At 38.9% G+C, this 19,968-nt stretch overlaps 1 protein-coding gene across 3 annotated transcripts in view; it reads left to right on the top strand.

Annotated features, from left to right (window-relative positions):
• RUNX1T1 (RUNX1 partner transcriptional co-repressor 1) overlaps positions 1–19,968 on the top strand; it is a 113,386-nt gene that overhangs the window by 49,004 nt on the left and 44,414 nt on the right. For all 3 annotated transcript variants that reach the window (XM_035546328.2, XM_035546327.2, XM_035546329.2), the window contains 3 exons: positions 13,498–13,635; positions 17,448–17,689; positions 19,399–19,488. In XM_035546328.2, the coding sequence (XP_035402221.1) occupies positions 13,498–13,635; positions 17,448–17,689; positions 19,399–19,488 (470 nt within the window). The remainder of the gene's footprint in view (positions 1–13,497; positions 13,636–17,447; positions 17,690–19,398; positions 19,489–19,968) is intronic.

Raw genomic sequence — 19,968 nt, 5'->3', positions numbered from 1 at the left:
ATCCCATCTTCTGTTTCACTCAGAAATGCATATTTCAAGAATCATTGTTTTTTGTGTCCAAGTTTGGTCCTTCCCCTCACCCTCCATTTTCTCAGCCACTGAGATAGATTTAAGCCCAGACTATGCCGATATCGTAGCTATTTGTTAGTTGTCACGATCTTCATTCATTTCAATTAAGATCAAAGATTTTTGTAGCTTTGTTTTCTCATTTATCTATTTGATGTGAATGAAAGCTGGTATTTCTTTTGTTCCCAATGGTTTATATAGCTTGGTGTGCTTGCTCTTACCTTTTTTCTCTTCACATTTTAAACGAACCTATTCTGATCTTGCTCCGTTAACTCCTTTATAACATGTCCAAGCCTTTCACAGTATGAGTGCCAGGGTCTTTTCCTGTATCTCATACTGTTTCTCAACAACCTCAGCAACTGAGGCAGTTGCACATATGTATTCCTGTTCCATATTGCTCTCCTTATATAGTGGTTTTGAATAATTTTCTAATATTTTCTCATACAAAACCTATTGTGTGTTCAGTTATAGTGAAAACAGGAACAGTTACCCATTAATATAAAACAGACATTGGGGCCAATAAGGACCTTTGTGAAGAAGAGCATCCTGTTGTGAGAACTGTTGAGGTATCTTTGTCTACTAACACTTTCTGTTGTTCATACTGTGATCTATAGCAGACGTCCATTGCGATAACCTTCTCTGCTTTTTATTCCTTCTATCCAGCCTTAGACTTTTCACTGGTACACTCCTCATCATTTAGTTATAGCATATAGCATTGTAAGAGCACTAACATACAATTACTGCCTGCTCTTCTTTCCATTCTGCTGACACCACAGCACAGGCAAAGCAAAATTTTTAACATTTCAGTTATGAAAATCACCACATCTGATCCAGCAGTGTTCACCACCTCATACCTTCTGTAGCGATGTTTTTAGTTTCTCAAAGCTTATTTCCACTTAGTCCTGTGGAAACACATTTTATCTCAATTTTGGGCACAGTGTTGGCATTGAGCAGAATTATGTGCAAAACAGAGTAGCTCTGTAAGTCAGAGCTCATAATCACCTCTGGAAATGACCTGTTAAGTTTCTAATAGGTCATTTGTATGCACAGTTACTGAAGCTACTTGCTCTGTTGCAATAATTATGAAAAAGATAATGGATAGGAACTCATTTGAGGACAAGTATTCATGTTAACTGTTCAGCATTTCATCCAGGTACTCTGATTTTCTCTCTTTCTTTCTCTCTTTCTTTCTCTCTTTCTTTCTCTCTTTCTTTCTCTCTTTCTTTCTCTCTTTCTTTCTCTCTTTCTTTCTCTCTTTCTTTCTCTCTTTCTTTCTCTCTTTCTCTTTCTCTCTTTCTCTTTCTCTCTTTCTCTCTCTCTCTCTCTTCCTTTCTTCTTTTCTCTTCCTTTCTCTTCCTTTCCCCCTTTTCATAATTCTGGAATTTTCCTTGGATAGTTGTTGTAGTTCATTGATCTTTTATTGCTTCATACATGTCCAAAGAAGTTCAAAGCTTTCCAGAAAACTACTGAAGTGTTTTACATTTTTCGTTCAAAGTGGAAACCATAAAGAAATGCGTCCTCACAGGAGATCCCAGTGAAGTCAGTATCTTTCTGTGCATTTGAATTGGCTCTACCATTGGGATTTGGCTTTCTTACTGGTATTTGGTGCCAGAAGGATGTTTTATACAAATGTGTGAACTGCCCTAGTAGGGCTTTTTTCATTATTATTTCTGCCCTGTTTCCAATTTAGTTTCTTTGACTTACTACAGATCTGAAGAAAATCTCAGTGTTTGTTCAGTTATGTGTGTTTTGCTTCAATAAAGGAATGGTGTTAAGTTTTGGTGGAGTATTTTCAAATCCATGTATTGTCATATGGCTGTAGCTCTGTGAGTACAACCTGGGTACCTGGACATAGTTCGTGCTATACTGTAGGCATCCAGCTGTCTGATGTGCCACTTGCTGCATTTCACTTTTTGAGTATTTCCTATAGAAAGTCATCTTCAAAACAGGACTAAATGTATGTGTAGGGGTGTATGTGTATATAAATGAAGGGGGGAAAGAGGCATCTGTCTCTTTAGCTGGTGTAGCTATGTGACAATAGGAGGCACTGAAACTATTCTTCTGTTGCAACCAGTACTGCCCAAGGTCATACTTGAAAATTTGCTTTTAATTCAGTTACTCTTTTTGGGGAAAAAAAAAAAAAAGTTTATAGCTAAAATTTGGAGAGAAATGCTTGACATTAAGTTTGGTACAGTGGAAATGGAATAGTACATACTGATGTATACATACAAAGTATCATAACCTTCCCTTCATTTATTGTGTGGTTGAGGTTAACTTTTAAATGATAATGGAAAGAACTTTTCTTAAAGTATCTTCCTTTTATTTTATGAGTACCGTACCATTTATTTTTAATTTTCAGCACCGAATCGGTGAGCTCATGGCACAATATCGGCTCCCTCTGGTGGTCAGCAGTCACCTGGAACAATTTCCAGTGACTGTTAGCCATAGCCTGTTTCCAGCCAATGTTTCTCTGTTTTACGTGACACCTACATGGCCTCTGTGAATGCAGAAGATGAATCTTGAGACTATTCCCCCCATGTAAGCAGACTGCTGTGCTGCCCTCTCAACCACCCCCTGCTTGACTACATATATTTTTTTCTCTGTTGACTATTCTTTATTTTCTCATAAATATGGCTCCTCTTCTGGTTAATCTGCTTCTCCGTGAAGCAAGATACATAAATCCAAGTAGACCCAAGGGGGCCGTTGTCAGGATTGAAAGCCAAATGTACGGTGAAGACGTGTCTGTTTCCATAGCACAGAGAGAGTTAAATCTGCTTTTCATAAGGATAGCATGTACAAGAAAACGTACCACATTACCAAGGGTTAAGTGCATTCACATTGAACATTCAGAGTTCAAATGCATCAGACTTCTTTACTTTGTCAATATTTCTCTTGCACTTGTAGCATTGAGTGGTTTCTCTCTGGTGTCCAACTTCCTGCCCTGCAGTTTCCCCACTGTTTAACAGTTCCTTCAGTGTAATTGAGGATTATATATATATATATTTTTTTTCTAAAGCAGAATTTAAAAAGAAATATCATGGTAAGTATTTTTATATACAGAATTAAGTAAAACTTGATTAAATATGCATATAAGTGTAGATGCACACATATAAGTACATCTATAGAAGTAAACCACAGAAGTCACACCAGTCTGAGAAGGTCAATGTTAGAGTGCTGGGTTGGAATTTTGGTTTTGGCAGGCTTCATGAAAATGTGGACAGGTTCTATAAATGTAGAAATCTTAGTTTCTATGTGTTTGTTGAATAAAGCAAATACATTTCATTTGAATCTGCTGGGCATGAAGTGAAGTGTATTTTGTACAACTGTCAAACAATACTATGATATCTGAAATTGTTTTAATATTTTGTTTGTGTTTTCTGTAATAGTTGTTGATTTTTTTTAATTCATGCTTTAGCTGAGTGGGTTTTTTTAATCATTATTTTTTGCTGTCACTTAAAATTCAAAAACAAGACTAAGACTACTGTGATGGTTTAAGATCTAGAAAAGTTGTATATAATTGCGTGTCCTCTGTGAAGCCATCTCCATTGGTTTACCTGCAGCTGTTTTCTGTATCTAAAGTTAAGAAGATATTCTTGACTCTTTTAAGGATCGGGGACTAAAAGGCTAACCCAGCACCTCTGTTCCGGGGGGAGCTAACCTGATGTCTGTGACAATGGGCATTTGTGTGAATTCACTGGCTGGAGAAGGGGGGTTAGGCTGGTTTTATGTTGGTGTGATGAACATAAGTTTCTTCCTTTCCCCTCCTCCTTTACATGCTTATATTATTACTTCCTATTAATATTTAAGTATGCATGTGATATATTAGGGCAGCCAATTGATTTGAAATATACTTTTGCTAATGGTAACCTTTGTTTTGGTTGTGAGCTCATTTGTCAAAAAGTATTATCACCTCGTCAGTATTTCAGATGGAAAGTCTCAATTTCATGTGAAGTTGATGAGAATCTCTTTCCCCCCTCCCATTCGCCCCACCGCAGCTTTCAGGTGTGATCCAGTGCCCCAAATAAAACACAGTTGTTGTGACATGCAGCATCCAGGAGGAACTGGCTTGTAACTAATAATGAGTATTTTCTCACACTCTGTCTAGACAGTCAGTCATGTAAACACAAGATGTCTTTAATGGCATCACTTGATGATGTGAAATGATAGTCTTCCAGAGCATGTATTTCCACAGATGCCGAAGTACTGATTAGGGTAATAAATTGCACTATGTAGAGATTGTCACCATATAATACTGAGAGTCTTTTCTCCTATAGTTCCACTTCTCTGTCACAGGTAGGGGTAGTGAGAGAGTAACAATGGCAGCACCCAGAGGTTTGGGGGGGAAATCTGTTTCAGCATATATTTTTTACTGATGGATTCATACCTGTCTTGGCTTGCTGAATAGAAAAAAAGAAGTTAGTGTGCCTGGAGGCAGAATTAAGCTAGATGAGGAGCAATGACTCCCATGCACACCAACCACACCTTAGAGCACTCTGAATACCTCTGTTTCTCAAGAGGCAAAAGTCCTAAATCTCTATGGAAATATTTGAACCATCTGTTTTAGCAGCTTTAGGAGTTAATAAATTAGAGGCTCTAACTCTTCCTTCTTTTCAATGATTACATACGGAGTCTCATTTCCTAATTTAGCTATTGATGTTAGATGGCAGAAATTAGGCATCCTTCCTACAACTGTAGTGGTATTTGCTGTTGAGAAGGAGTTCATACTTTGGCCACCCATCTGATCTGTCTTATGGATAAGGTCTCATTCTCCAGGCCTACACACATGGCATAATAGAGCCAACTTCACTGTTTGAAATATTGTTTTTGTTGAAAATGCTGTTTGAAAACAGGGAAGAATTAAGTTCCCAGATAGAAAAAATTGTGCAGTCTGATAAAATGGGAATTTCAGAGCTTGATCTACCAGGTGAGTAGTCTGTCCTGGAGTGGCCAACATTTTTTGATACCCAACAGGATCTTGACTTGTGTACAGCATATTCCTCACGAGCAAAGAAAGATGTATATCCGTTACCTTCTCAGTAGTCCCTATGTCATTTAGATGCCTGACCATGGAAAATGTCACCTCCTATGCCCGTGTATCATTCCTATGAGCATAAAAGAATTCTGGCATGTTTTATAAAAATAAGTGAAATTTTTTAATAGTACAGCTGCAAAAACTTTTTTGCTGGCAGAATAAGTTAACACCTAATGTTGTCCTGAATCCTAATAAGTTATTTTAGATAACTTTATCTACTCTGAAATTGTATTAGAGACTTCGGTTCTAGTTAAATATAATGGAATCCTGGTATCAGCACTCTCCTAGGACTTCTCTAGAATGAGCACAGCTATGCCTTAACACTCTGGTGTTTTTTACTACTGCATAAGTGCATTAAAATGGGGGGAGGGTGTCATACTTATTTTGCTTCAGATTTTTAGCTGTGTATAATAAACTATTTACTGTTAATTTAGGCCCTCACAGACTTTGGATTAAAAACATGCTTCTGAAGAGCAAGTCTGGAAATTTTAATTGGCGATGGGAGAGCGAATGTTTTATTCTTAATGCTGGTGGGACTGACATGCCCTATATATGGTGGAGTATGTAAGAGTGTACAAACAATGCCAATTTGATGCTGATGGTATTTGAGTTTCTCAGGTATCAGTCTGACTTCAGCTGTAGTTTATCAAATGACATGCAATCTTGACAGGGATATGTCTTCCAGCAAAGCTGGTACAAAAAGGAATTGAATTACTGGTAGATGAGCCTTTGGGAAGCCACATCCAAAAACTTGTGTGGGGTCCTCTATAAAAAATAAGAGAAGAGAAAGGAGGGTTTGCTGTTGTGGAGGAGTTATCATCATACCTGTAGGGGAGGCCGGGGAGTAGACTTGGCCAATGGTTGTTCTGACTGTTCTTTCTGACTATTCTTTTTGTTCTTCATTTTGCTTGCCAGGAGGTGGTGTACACCTCTTCTTCATTTCATTTGGATCTCAACATTCAGTGGTCTGGTTTTGAAATTGTTTTTGTTACCTAAGAGAAAATTTCTCAAAACAACAGTTCCTAGTTTGGGAGCTTGTCAACAGAATAAAGTAGAACAGGTCCAGGAAACAGGAGTTACAAATATAGTATTTTGATAATGATTATGGAAATACTAATTTATTAATTGCATTAATTATACATACATATATTTATAAGCATTTTTATGACTTTTGGTGTGGTATTTAGAATAAATCTTCATTGTCTTTGTCTTAAGTACAGGCCGAGGGATAGCAGGCATTCAGCTATGACAAGGAGGCTTTCCATGGCGTACTGGAAATATAGGGCTGCTGCCACACTTTGGCCCTTATTTTGCTTGTCTGTTCTTACTAGAGTATTTCATGAACTGTTATGGTGGTAGTTGATCTACATTTAGGATGTATTCTTCTTCCCTACATTGCTTTTTATGTTCAAGCAATTTCATATGGTAAAGCCAGGGAAGGGAGAAGGGTAAAAGAGGTGTTTAAAAAAAGTGCAATTCTGATATGATTCAGTTTTTAATTATTAAATAACAAAGCAAATTTATGTTAGTTTTGGAACTGTCAAAACATGTCAGATTGTTGACCGAAAGGAAAACCAAATACTTTTTTTTCTTAAATGAGATTATATGGTAAGCCAAGTTGGTTTCTTTCAGGAGAAAATAATATGTCCAAGCAAAGCCAAGCCATAATATTTTTGTCTCAGCTCTGACATTGAACTCATGCAACTATCTGACCTCAGATGCTAAGCCATGACTCTGGCACACGTTTTTTTGGATGGCAACTCACCCTAGATATCTGAAACTAAAAAGAGTGCTTCTGCTTTTTTGTCTTGGTTGTCATGACAGTAGGGCCAGTCAAGTTACCATTATGGATGAAGAACAGGATGCAAAGCATAGTCCATCATTCACCTAGTTTTCATGATCTATAAACTGTTTCTGCTTGAATTGGGCCATGGTATCAAAAAATTCCCTTTCAGGTTTTGATAGACAGTGGAGATTGCATTATTCTCATTGCTTTTTTTTTAAAGCACATCTGAAGAAAGCTCTGATAACTTAGCCTGAGATAACTTTAGTGAACTCCCAGGATGCAGAATTTCTCCTCACTTCTGCATGTTAAATGAGAAGAAATGGATAAACTGCATATGCTTTAATTTATTTTCAATAATAACTGGTGATATGAAAAGTTCAACTATCTGAGCGGAGAATAACTAAGATAAGACTGTAGCAAAAGTTGTGACTGTAGCAAAAGTTGTGAGACTGCTGTTGCAAAAGGGTCATCATACGAGCTTCCTACCAGTAGTGTAAAAGCAGCAGGGAAACGTTATGTCGTCTTGAAGACTTGCCTGTGCGCTTCCATCATTCTCCTCGTTCACATCAACATTCCTTAGGGGTAAAGCTTGTAGGGGTGATGTTTTGTGACAGAAGATGGAGTCTGACTGTCTGAGCTGCTTACTGAAGCTGCCGTTTTGGGAATTGTGCAGGGAGGAAAAGCTCTCCACCTGAAATCAGGAGATGTTTTATTTCTAGGCAGATTCTGTGAATGCATGTGGTGCTGATAGAAAGTTGCATCCATATTATATCTGTTTGAGGGCAGTTGTATGCACAAGGGCATCCATTGTGTTAAGGTTCTTGTTTATTCATTACAGAAGAGTCAAAAAGGCTAAGCGATGAATGGAGTGAAGGCTGACCCAGTTTCAGACAAGTCTGAAGTGTGCTTGACTTGTTGCGATGTTGTCCAAGTGTTGTGTTTTATGGCTGCATCATAGGACTTCCAGGTTTTCCCAGGTGTATGGGCTGCGTATGCTATACCATATATATTTGGCTAATACCATGCTTATAGCAAACAAGACCTTTTCAGCCAAAGCCAATACTTTGCAATATAATTCTCAGTAAACACGACCTGAGGCATCATTCCCTGATCCTCATTTCATTGTCCTGCTGTGGGCAGTGGCAGGACTGTGAGGTGCAAGGCCACAAACATTGCCTCCTAGTGCTGGGCATACTGTGTGCCCCAGTTACTGACTTCAAGTGAAAATCTAGAGAAGGGAAGGTTCCTTGCTGACCATAGTGTGATAACATTATGGATGGAAGAGCTAATTGTTCATCTTTGATGGACTGATGGGTCTGTCACCAGGTTCATCGCTACTTGGACTCACAGTCTTTAGTTATTGGCTTGCAAATTCCATGCTGTCACTCTCAAAATGGTCAGAATTAGTCCAATGTCATCTAGGTAACCATCCTCGGTTTTTAATGCCACAGATTTATGTCTCAATTTACATAATTTGAGTGACAGGGGCAGGTTCTAATCCTGTGTCACATGCAGGGTTTGTACTTTCTGTGAATTTAAAGGAAAAAAGGCAATGGGTTATTCTAATTTGGCATTTTTTTATTTTTATTTTTAATGTGTTGGCACAGAAGTAGTAAGTACTGTACAATCAATATGGAGCTTCTTTTAAGAATCTTTCATGCCTCAATATACATCTGGAACTATTTGCACTAACTAAAAGTAAAATAAATGCCACAGCATATTATACCATACTTTTTTTCATTTAAAAAAGGAAATTGAAAACACACCGCTCCTAGAAATGCTTGACATTGAATTGGCTATTGAAATGGTATCAGTAAAGTATTTATATATTCCATATTTTGTTCCATACATCAGCTTTCCTTGATGCATTAGACTTGGAAGCATGCCACATGAGCTGAAATGTTGCCATGTATGAAAGACCGCCTTGTTTTAAAAATGGACTAAATCATTTAAGATACAGGAAGTACAGGAAATCAGTTTGAATACATGCACATCTCTTTTTGCCCCTGCTCTTGCACGTTTTACTTTGTCTCTTCCACGTTTGCCTTCAGAAATTGGCTGGGCTTACGGTAAATATCGGTGCTCACCTAACAGCTAAATAATAGTGACAAAAATAACTCCTGCCATAAAACCTGAATGAATGACAAGAACAGTACAGTTTCATGAACCAAGAAATCCACAAAAGAAATATCATAATTTAAAGTTGGTTTTACAACATTCTTTAATTTTAAATGGAGCAAAATACTTCTGTGGTAAAGTCACAGTTCTTCACTCTTTGCTGCAAAAGAGATTCAAGAATGTATATTTCAAAAAAAAAATCCCCGCCCCCCCCCCCCCCAATATAATCCAAAGCAAATGCAATAGATCTCTGCATACTTGAAACATATTTTCTGAATTTATTCTAAGTCTCTCACTGCACCAGAGGGTTGTGTATATGAATTAGGACTAGCCCATTATTTCACCATCTATCTCCATCCTGAATTGATTGCAGCGAATAGAGAAGAATGAAATGCAGATGTCTCCTTTTCCCTTTGGTTTGGAGTACCTCTGGTTTCAGCCCCATTTGATCAGAACTGTGCTAAGGAGTCCAGCTCTGTCACTGCTTAGAGGGTTTCTATGGAAGAAGTCTTTGCATCTGAAACAAGTTATTCTCTCTGTGTATGCAGCCTGTGCTCTGAAAGGGTTGATGTGAGATTCTGCATGTATGAAACTTTCTGTCATATCCCTGCTGAAACTTTGTCATGTCCATGCTAATTCAGGATTATTTGAAATGCCAGATTCCAAGGGCAAAAACAACCAAAAAAAAAAAACAAAAAACCAACAAACCAAAAAAACAGCAAACTTTAGAAACAGCAGAAGCAGCTTTGCAAATGGGGAGTTCACTTTGTCACAAAAGCATAAACATGTTTGGAATTCAAGAAATTAAGTCATTTTATGAGATGGTTCTCTTTCAAGTTTGTCCAAATTTCAGGCAAACCTCAAGGTATATACTCCTATTTTTCAACAATTAGAGTAAAAGAAAAATTTTTTTAAATTAAAATTGTAATCATTTGTAATGAAGCTGGGGTTCTAGGCTATATATCAGACGTTACCAGCTTCACAAGCTCAGGTCATAGGGGCTGGGAATGCTTTGTCAGCCACAGCTCTGCTTTATGCTCTGTCACCGCTCCAAATGAAGCTGGTGAGGCCTCCAGGCTGGGTGGTAGAGTAGAGGTGGGTGCAGAGCAGCAACATGCACGTCCTGCTGGCCCCATAGTGCCCTCAGAAGCTGAGAACTCTAAAGAGTGGAGATGTAAATTAGAGGTTAAGAGGAAATTCTTCACTCAGAGGGTGGTGAGGCACTGGCACAGGCTGCCCAGAGAAGCTGTGGATGCCCCATCCCTGGAAGTGTTCAAGGGTGGGTTGGACGAGGCCCTGTGCAACCTGGTCTCGTGGGCGGTGTCCCTGCCCATGGTAAGGGGGTTGGAACAGGGTGGGCTTTAAGGTCCCTTCCAACTCAAACCCTTCTGTGATTCTGTGACTCTGCTGTGAAGGCAGGGAGCAGATAAATACCAGCATAAAGGCTCCTCCAGGAGTTTTGCTACTGAAGAGGGCGGAAGGGTGGGAAGTGAAAGACTCCAATGGAGCAGGCTGTTCTCCTGGGCTTGCCTTAATGTGGTGACTTCAGAGCACGTGGAAGAGCTTTGCATTTTATATTGTAGTTCTTCAAAAGACCTCCCCCTTCTCCCCCTGCACTGTAAAGATAAGCTGGTACCTTGATTAGAAGTGTTTTGAGGTGCACTTAGAAGCAGCCTTGTATCTTCTTATAGAAGGTGGTGCCACAGACAACCAGAGATAAATCTGTCTACCATCGTACAGTAGCAGTGTGTGTGTTAGGGCTTCGCAAGGGGGAGAGAGGGGCTAATCAAAAGTCAGTGGCCTGTAGCATTTGTTCCCCTCCCCCCATACAAAAGAAAGGTAATTAGGAACAATCAAACCTAATGTCAACAGATTTATATGAAAAGTACAGGGGTCTGTGGCTAATTTCAGCGATCTGCAGGTCGGGTGGCAGACACTGTTCGAGGGAATAAAAACCAGTCAGAGCGCAGCAGAACGACAATCTGCAAGTGGAGGGCCGAGCCCACACACTATTTCCCACTATAGTGTTCCATTTAAGTAACCAAATATTGCCAGCTTGTTGGAAAAGCCTTCCCCCTCCGATCTGAGCAGACCTGAGCTCTGGTATGCAGCGAAGTCGGGGAGCAGGAGAGTTGCAGTTGGTTGCGATACCGGGCTCGCTTTTAGGTATCAACAGCTGAATTGGAGGATACAGCGTGTGCCTGCTCCGTGTGAGCAGCAGACTGCGAGTGGAGTTCGATTTCTCTCACTCTTTCTTCCACCCACCTCCGTCTCCTCCCTGCCTGTGTCTGCGCTCCCACATGCTTCAAATCTGTGTACCTGGACTGCCTTCCTTAACAGTTCAGCGTGAGTGTTAGCAGAATGAAAACCAGATGGACCAGCAGTTCCCACTGTTATCTCCCCACCAGCTCTGGCAAGCCTCCCTTTCTCTCTCCTTTCTTGGCATGGCAGAAATATTTTCCTTTATTTAGGAGGGCTCGGGCTCACTGCTGTGCCTCTTTCCCTCTGTTGCAACATGAGCTGAAAGCTATTTATTCCCTTGTTGCTGAGGTTGGTTGAGGTGAGTGCGAGATGAATTCAGCTATTAAGGAAGCAATTAACATTTCAAGACTAGTTTTCACAGTTCTTTATATTAAATGAACGGCTTGTTGAAGATATAGATTTAAGTGCTTGAGTATAGCGATACGGAAAGGATATTTGTATAGAGTATTTTTTAAAACTTACTTTTGTTTTCCAGCATGTAATAATTTACTGTTGCTTGATTTGCAAATCAAACCTCACCTGCCTGTGTAGAAGCCTTAATATTTAAGCCAGTCATTTTGGATACTGTTCCCTACACTACTGAGGTTTACTAACCTTAGATCAAAACTTCAGATCCTTTACTACTGTATCTGTATCCCCCTCATAGCATTTTTGGGGTGTTTCACTGTTCATCATTCCCAAACGTGTGTGGCACTTCACACACTGAATGTCTGTATCATACTTCCTTGGTTTCAAGCAACTGAAGATTGGTATCTATCATGTGTTGTTAATTTTTACTTTTTTTTTTTTCCTTCTCACTCCTGATAATTAAATGCTCTAATAATTAGGTGCTTTGAGGCTCTTCAAAACACACCCTTCCTTCATAAAATGTGTGCACAGCATTTCATTTCTCTTAGTGTCTTGCAGGCAAAACTTTAGATATATGCTTTTTTTTTTTTGGGTGAAGTTTGTACAATGTTAGAACAAAGAATACCTTCTCAAAGTTGAGTGACAGAGTTTATAGAACATTACTGACTTTGCTGTTGTCTTGAATTGAAATCACAGATTAATCTACTACCTCACTAGCAGTGACATTTATTTGTTTTGTAAGATGGTTTAATGGAGCTCATGAAGACTTGTATAGGACAGTGCATAAAACAAATAATCCTGACCCTGAAAGAAGGGATGTCAGACTTTAACTCATGCCTGTTAAAAGCTAAACTTCACCTTTACTCAAGATGGCTCACTAAACTGCTGGTGTAAGTAAGGCAGTCTTAATTTTGCTTTCAGTTGATAAATGTCGTTTTGCCCATTCATGATAAATGAAACATAGGGGTTTGAATGTTTTTTATTTTTAATATTTATTTATTTATTTATTTCCATCAATGTTAACATAGAGGTGTCCAGAAAAATGTTTGGATAAAAAAACTATTTCTGTAGCTTCTGTATCAAGTATCTCGCATCTTTAGATCTTTACTTGCAAGACAACTGTTAGGTTTTCTGCCTGTGTTTGCATTTGTTGTTGTTTTTAATATCTTCCAGGTTTTGAACATTAAAGTTCATACTGTGTAGAGGTGCAAACTTAGAAATTTGATGTGTTTTTTTTTTTTTTTTTTTAAGTCGATATGAATGTGTGGAGATCGACTTACCGTTTTGACATGTGTTTATTTTTCTTGTGAATGTGAGAATATCCAAGGGGAAGGGTGGTAAAGTCATCCAGGAGGCGTGCAGTATTTAACATAAGTATCTCTCCTTATTTACGAAGATGAGCAATGGAGAGGGTGGCAGGTGTTATAAAGAAGATACATGACGAGCTGGCTTCGACCAGTGTCCTTCCTAATATCCTACCTCTACTAAAGAGCTTCAGGTTTTAGTTCTGCAAGAGTTGTCATAAGGGGATTTATTACCTTCCTGTCTCTTTGTCTATTTTTTTTTTCCTCCTGGCTAACGTTGAAGGGAGGTGGCGTTATTGCAGCTCCAGGAGTGCTTGGGAGGTAGCATCTGCACATGCTGGAAATAAAAACAAAAGATAATGCAGCACCACTACAAATGAGGTCTTACCATCTGTGTTACACCTTCTTAAGTAAGGTTCAGATGATGTAATTCTGAAAGAGCACACTGGAGTAGATAATCAGGTGTAATCTTTTGCGGCAGATGCTGCAATGGCTCACTTCCTGCGTTAGCTTTTAAACTTTTGTTTTGGAGCGGATGTGCTTGGGGAAATAAAATAGTGTGTTCATGTGGTGTGTTACAGATCGCACTGAGAAGCATTCCACAATGCCAGACTCACCTGTGGATGTGAAGACACAATCCAGGCTGACGCCTCCAACAATGCCACCTCCTCCCACTACCCAAGGAGCTCCAAGAACCAGTTCATTCACGCCCACAACATGTAATTAGACTTATTTTCTTCCTTTTCTTCCATATTCTTTCTTTCTGTATGTAAACAACCAAAGTTTTGAAGGGAAACCTGTATGACAGGGCTGCAGCAGCATTTGATTTACTGCAATATGTAATTAAGCACAACTAAGATCACAACAGGTAAATGTATCTTTAATTTATTAAGACATTCAGCTCAGAGTTGTGGTAATTTTGTTGATAGCTTGGCTGCAGTGTCAAAGAACAGTGAGAACTAATTTTCTATGTCATTTATGCTTAGATCAGTCCTGTGAGAAGTAAGGGAAACTTCCTTCTTGTCTTGTATGTATGCCATTCTTTTGTTTTGTTTAAAGGATTCTGTTCACTTTTGTATATAAACTTCGGTAGTTATTGTTTAGGGCTTTGTGGTTTGTTTATATATTTAAAGTGGGGGTTATTCATAAAGAAAATACTTCATCCCACTAACGACTGAATGCAGAATTTGGATTTAAGTGCTACAAAATTTCTAATTAGTATGGATTAAAAAAAAATAATCCTTTTATTGTTTTGTCTTGAGATTTCTAGCTTGTGACCACTTCTCTAAATCACTCAGGGCTGGATCTCTGTCTGTTTGCTGATGTAAACACACAGGAAACTCTACCAGTCTTGGTGGAATTATTCTGCATTCGTATCAGTGTAACTGAGATTTAAATCTGGCATGTTGTCTGGACTATTCTTTTCACAGTCACAAAATGATCCACATTTCTCTTACCAAGATTTAGCTGCAATTTTTTTGGTCTCTTTTATATGCCTTGTAATAGTATAAACATGAGAATGTGTTTACATTTCACATTTTAAATAAAACAGTTTTAGAACAGTAGAATACATATGCCTAAACAGCATGAAGGCAGCATCTTCTATTTGTCTTGCCTACATTTTTTAGCCCCTTGCTGCCTGTTAAATGCCTGTTAAATGCCTTACTTAAAATTCACCTCTATGCAGGAGGCCAGCTGGAAGCCTTTGTACCACTTATCCCAGTGAACCCTGTCCTGAGGATTTACATTGAACTTAAACAGTGAGGAGCATTTGTGCCAGCTCTTTGCATAAACAAATTTAACCCAGTGACCCTGATCCTGCAAGATCTGCTTGTTTTGCTTAACTCCAGCACCTGAATCATCCTAGGAACTGCTCTGCTCTAAAGTTAAACTGTTTGCAGGTTTTTGCAGGATGGGGCTCTTGCAGGTTAGGCTTTTCTGTCTAATGCACTTAGCACGGTTCAGGATGATCTTGTAGGATGATAAAAGGAATGAGACAATGTTCTTCTTTAGTCTTTCCTACAGTTCTTCTCAGTGTACTCATTAGATTTCTGGATATTGTTGGAAGGTGTGTGAGCCATAGCTCTTCCCCCCCACCTTTAAATGAAGACTAAAAGTCTAAAGATCTAATTTTAAATGCCTTTTACCCTGTCAGATTTTGGAGTTTGGCCCTAGCAGTTCCAGCTTGTGTATAGTAAACAGTCACTTCTGTTTGAGTGTCTGTTACACTTATTACTACTGCAGTGAGAATGCCTGTAGGCTAAGAAGAGCATACTTGTTTTCTGGTCAAGAGTATGCTTGTTGTTTGCTTTGTTTTAGACTATTAAAAACTCTTAAGATATATTAGTTTGTTGAAATTTTAAATGCTAAATTCTATTTTATTAATAACATGGTTATGTTTCATAATAACATAGATGTCTTTGACAGTTGACAAATTCAGACATTGTAAAGAAAGAGAAAAAATCGTTAGTAGTGGATGGGCTATTACAAATAAAAATTGTTTTAGAGAAACTGCATTTGAGGAATATTTCTATATCTGTTCTGTTGAGGGAGAAATTTTGCCTGCCTTTCTCCTCCTCATCTGTCCTAGGGAATGAACTTGGCTGTTCTCTGCTTTCTTGGTCATAGCCCCATCACCTTCTGCCTAGAACAGCCCAGGAACAGCAACTGAGTTGCTGGGTTGTGTCAGGCTAGAGCAGGACATACTCTTCCCACTCCTCATTTACTAAGCTCATGGTATGATAACTTTTGTCTATACTAGTTCCTTGCAATCACCATGTATTTGTTTACTCAGATATCTCACTCTACTGCAGTGCACGGAGAGCATGGCTTGGAGCTTAATTTACAGAGACCAGCTTTTTTTCTACTTCTGCATTTTCCATTTCTTGTTTTCCCTAGCCCATGCAACTAGAGTAGGCAACCAACATCTAGAATAAAAAACAGCAGAAACTAGGTAGCCATTCAGATGGCCATTTTCTCTTCTACTTCCAGAAACGCACTGCAGTCACAAGGACAAAAATGAGGGTTGTGATAATCATTTAAATCTTGTAATAAGTGTCCACCCTCAAAAAGGAGTTGCTATCTAAAAATGAAGATGACTGTTGGAGGAAGTGACAAATACAAAAGGGATGTTTGGTCATTAACAAACATGGAAAGTTCTTTAAGTAGCTAGCTTGTCATGTTTTAAATAGGAAGCAATGGAGGCTAGTAGCACTATACATTTTTGATTGTAGCTAACTTCCTGATTTTTGATGTTTTTTGAGATACAGTGATCTAAATTCAGGTCGCAGTGCTTTGGAGGACAGAAACAGATTGCACAAGTGAGTGGTATTAAAAAAAAAAAAAAAAAAGAACAGAAACCAGCAAATTTGCCCAGGGCAACGGCCAGCTGAGTGGAGCTGCTGCTGGGTACAGTCCTGTGCTACTGGCCTACGCTTGCAAGTGCACCGGTGCATTCTCATTTGTAGGGAGCCATCCTTTTTCTTGCAGCTCACTGTCAGTTTGGCTAGTCAGACTCAAGCAATTTCAACAGAGTGTGTTTGACTGTTACTGTTTCAAGTAACCTGGGTGGAAAAAGATGTCCTTGGTTTGATTCTGTGCTCTCTTCTGGAGTGTGAATAAGAATTGAACTAAAATAGCTGCCAAAAACTGTCTGTTGTTGTCTTCAGTATGTCTGCATGAGTCTTGTTGCCATAAATTTTGAACACTTAGTGCTTCAGATAGTTATTCTCACAGCAACCTTACAACAGGAGGGAAATGCCTTCCTATCCTTTTTAGAGATACGGTATTGGCAAATGAAAAGCTGAGTGATTTCCTTCTGGTCTCTGAGAAGTCTTCTCCTGAAGCCCAGCTTCGTGCCCTAGCTGCAAGGCTTCAGGCCACAGCAAGCGTGGCACCATTTGTACCTGCACAAACAACTTAGTGTGCTCCATATGTTAGCAGCTAGGAAATCTGTATCGGAAAAAATAACCTTCTCATTGGGTGGTGTAAGGTTAAAACGTGAAAGTCCTGTTTTATAAACACAGCTGTCAGTTGTGTGTACAAAACACAAGTAAAAATATTCAGAGATAAACTGAGGCTTCGTGAAATATGTCTGCGCATTTTTTCTACCCCAAAGAGCAATTTTTTTTTGTTCTCAATCATATATGCGCTCGTGCTCTTTTCTGTTTTTTTTTTCTTTCTTTTTTTTTTTTCCACCTCCTCTCTCTCTTTCTCTCTCTTTTTGACATCCTCTGACAAAAGGCTGATAATCAAACAATGCTTTTCAGGACCTGGAGCACTCTGGGGGGCTGTGTGACAGGCAGCTACTGTTACTTCCAGTCCATACACTGTTCAGTACCAGATACTGTAATATAGATATAAACTGCAGTGTCATTCTGTCAAAAAGCTAATTGTCTTTGATTGTGCAACTTAATTAGTTTTAAGGTCAAGCACAGAAAATATAAGCTGATGGATTTTCCCCCCGTCCTCTCTCTCTCTCCCGCTCTGTCTCCCTCTCTCTATTTTATCTTCCCTTCTCTTTCTCTTTCAGTAACCAATGGCACTAGCCATTCACCAACAGCGTTAAATGGAGCTCCATCTCCTCCTAATGGCTTTAGCAATGGGCCATCCTCTTCCTCTTCCTCTTCTCTGGCTAACCAGCAGTTACCACCAGCTTGTGGAGCTAGGCAACTCAGCAAACTGAAGAGATTTCTTACAACCTTACAGCAGTTTGGCAATGACATTTCACCAGAGATTGGGGAGAGAGTGCGTACCCTTGTGCTAGGACTTGTGGTAAGCAAAAAACAATGATATAATAACTGTTATCTTTTTCTCTCCCTTTCCCTCCTTTATGCTTGACATGTTTATTATACGCAAGAGTGGGTCACATGCACTGCATATACCATACTTATATATACCAAGTGCCGTCTCTTGCCCCAGAGTATGTGTCTTGACTATTTGGCTACAAGTGGCAGCTGTTCTCAACTGGGTACAGACTAGAACGGTACAGTATTATGCCATAATGATGTGAAAGGGTTTTTGCTCTATACTGGCAGCACCCCTGATGTAGACACAGCTTGAATTATATAATACAGTTAAATCTGTTTTGGCTTGCCTAATTTAGTTGACTGGGGAAAAGAGAGTGCCCCTATACATATAGCAGCAGAATACTGGTTAAAAGGAAGAGCTGAATACACGCTTGGACTGTGGTTACGCAGTGGAAAACTTTTTCTCAGTATTCATTGAATCCAGTGATGAGGGACCTGACAGTGTATTGATGCTACTTAAGTCAAGTTATTTATAAGATTATGTGATTATATGTCTGAATGGTAATTTCAGGTTTTTCTTATCTACAACCGTCAGGTTGGGCTGCTGTTTTATTGGCAAACTGTTGGGAATCTGGCCCAGGATTCTTTTTATTCCCATTAAAGTCCTTTCGCTGCCAGACATTGTTGTCTCCCATGTATCTCCTTCAGTAATAATTACATGTACCAGGAAAATACTGTTGCAGTGTTCTAATTTACATCTGTTCTGAGCAGCTGCAGTTGCCATTGCCTTCATTTGGAGCAAAGACTGCCAGCACTGTTTAGTACTAGGGCTCAGGTGCTCTCCACTTATATCTTCACAAAACACTACCTGAAAGCAGTGAGACATGTCCACTTGAGTCTGTGTTAGAAGGAGGGATAATGTAGGCAGTAGAACTTCAGTAAGTCCTATTCTGTGTTTGCTTGCACATCCAGAATATTTATTTAATGTGTTTTTGCTTGGCACATGGTTCTCTGTGGAAATGTGAACTAGTAAAGGAACTAAGGACACCTTTGGGTGCATCTACCGGCTTTTGATTTTCAAATCAAAAGTGCTTGCCCGATGTTCTTTACAGTTGGATTTCTACCTCGCTAAACTTCATCTGAGCTCCAAGGAGCAAACTATGATCTCTTCCTTGGGAATGTTCATGTATCATTATTCCCTTGGTTAAACCAGTGCAAGGTGTGGTCTTCGTGCCTATGCCCTCAGCCACAAAGTAATGGCTTCCCTACACAACCTACCAATGCAATGAGTAGGACATAATAAACAGTTTTCTTAATAAGTATAAGAGGCAAAGTGCAGTTTTCCTCCTCAAACAACAAGGAAGGTGTGTATGTGCACATTAATTACCACCTCTGCACTGGGAACAAAAATTCAAGAGGCATCAATAGAAGAAAAAATAAATTGTTGAGAAAAGCAGCTTTAACTGGTGTTTGACATCTGAAAGCATTTCCACGCTTAGCAGCTGAGAACTTAAACTGTACTCTAAGCAACAGTCGCTGAATGTCTGAGATACTGGTGGTTTCCTTTGAGTATTTTAATAAGGTAATAATTTAATAATGTGGCATGTTTTTCTTTATCCTCTTATCAATATAAAGAACAAGTGATTAAGCAATTTCAGAGTGCTTTGGTTACTGTTTCTCTTGCTTAGTGTTTTCATTATTTTGTCACCAAGAAAGAATTTTTTTTCTCAACAGAATTCTACTTTGACAATTGAAGAATTTCATTCCAAACTGCAAGAAGCTACTAACTTCCCACTGCGACCTTTTGTCATCCCATTTTTAAAGGTATTGCACAGTTCAGTGATCTGGAAAGTATTTCAAACCATATTGTTGCTAGGTCACAGATGTGTGTTACAGTTTTTCTTTTTAAGAGAGTCAGGAAAATGAATAACTTTTAAAGGCTTCTTTCCATAGCTTAGTGGACGGAACTGCATTTGAGTATGTAGTTTGGCTATTCACAGGAGCTGTCATTTCCCTAATTCTATAATCACTGTTGTTTGTTTTATGTTTTTAGTTTCTAGATATAGAAGCTTTTACCAGCTAAGTCTTGAGACTTTTGATTATAAACATAATAATTTCTTGTGCTTGCTAAAAGCTACATTTTTTTTTGCAAATTTACATGATGTAAAGAAAAGAGATGTCAAGAATTCCTACGACCAGCCCTTTTTTAATGGGCTGCTCATCATTCTTACACAATGAGATTGTGACACTGCCATGCAAGTAAAATACTAATCTTTTTCTTCTGGTTCCATTCACCAGTACAAC

Source organism: Cygnus atratus, chromosome 2 (assembly GCF_013377495.2).
Source record: "Cygnus atratus isolate AKBS03 ecotype Queensland, Australia chromosome 2, CAtr_DNAZoo_HiC_assembly, whole genome shotgun sequence".
Lineage (NCBI taxonomy): Eukaryota > Metazoa > Chordata > Aves > Anseriformes > Anatidae > Cygnus > Cygnus atratus.
This window is presented reverse-complemented; position numbering and strand designations above follow the sequence as displayed.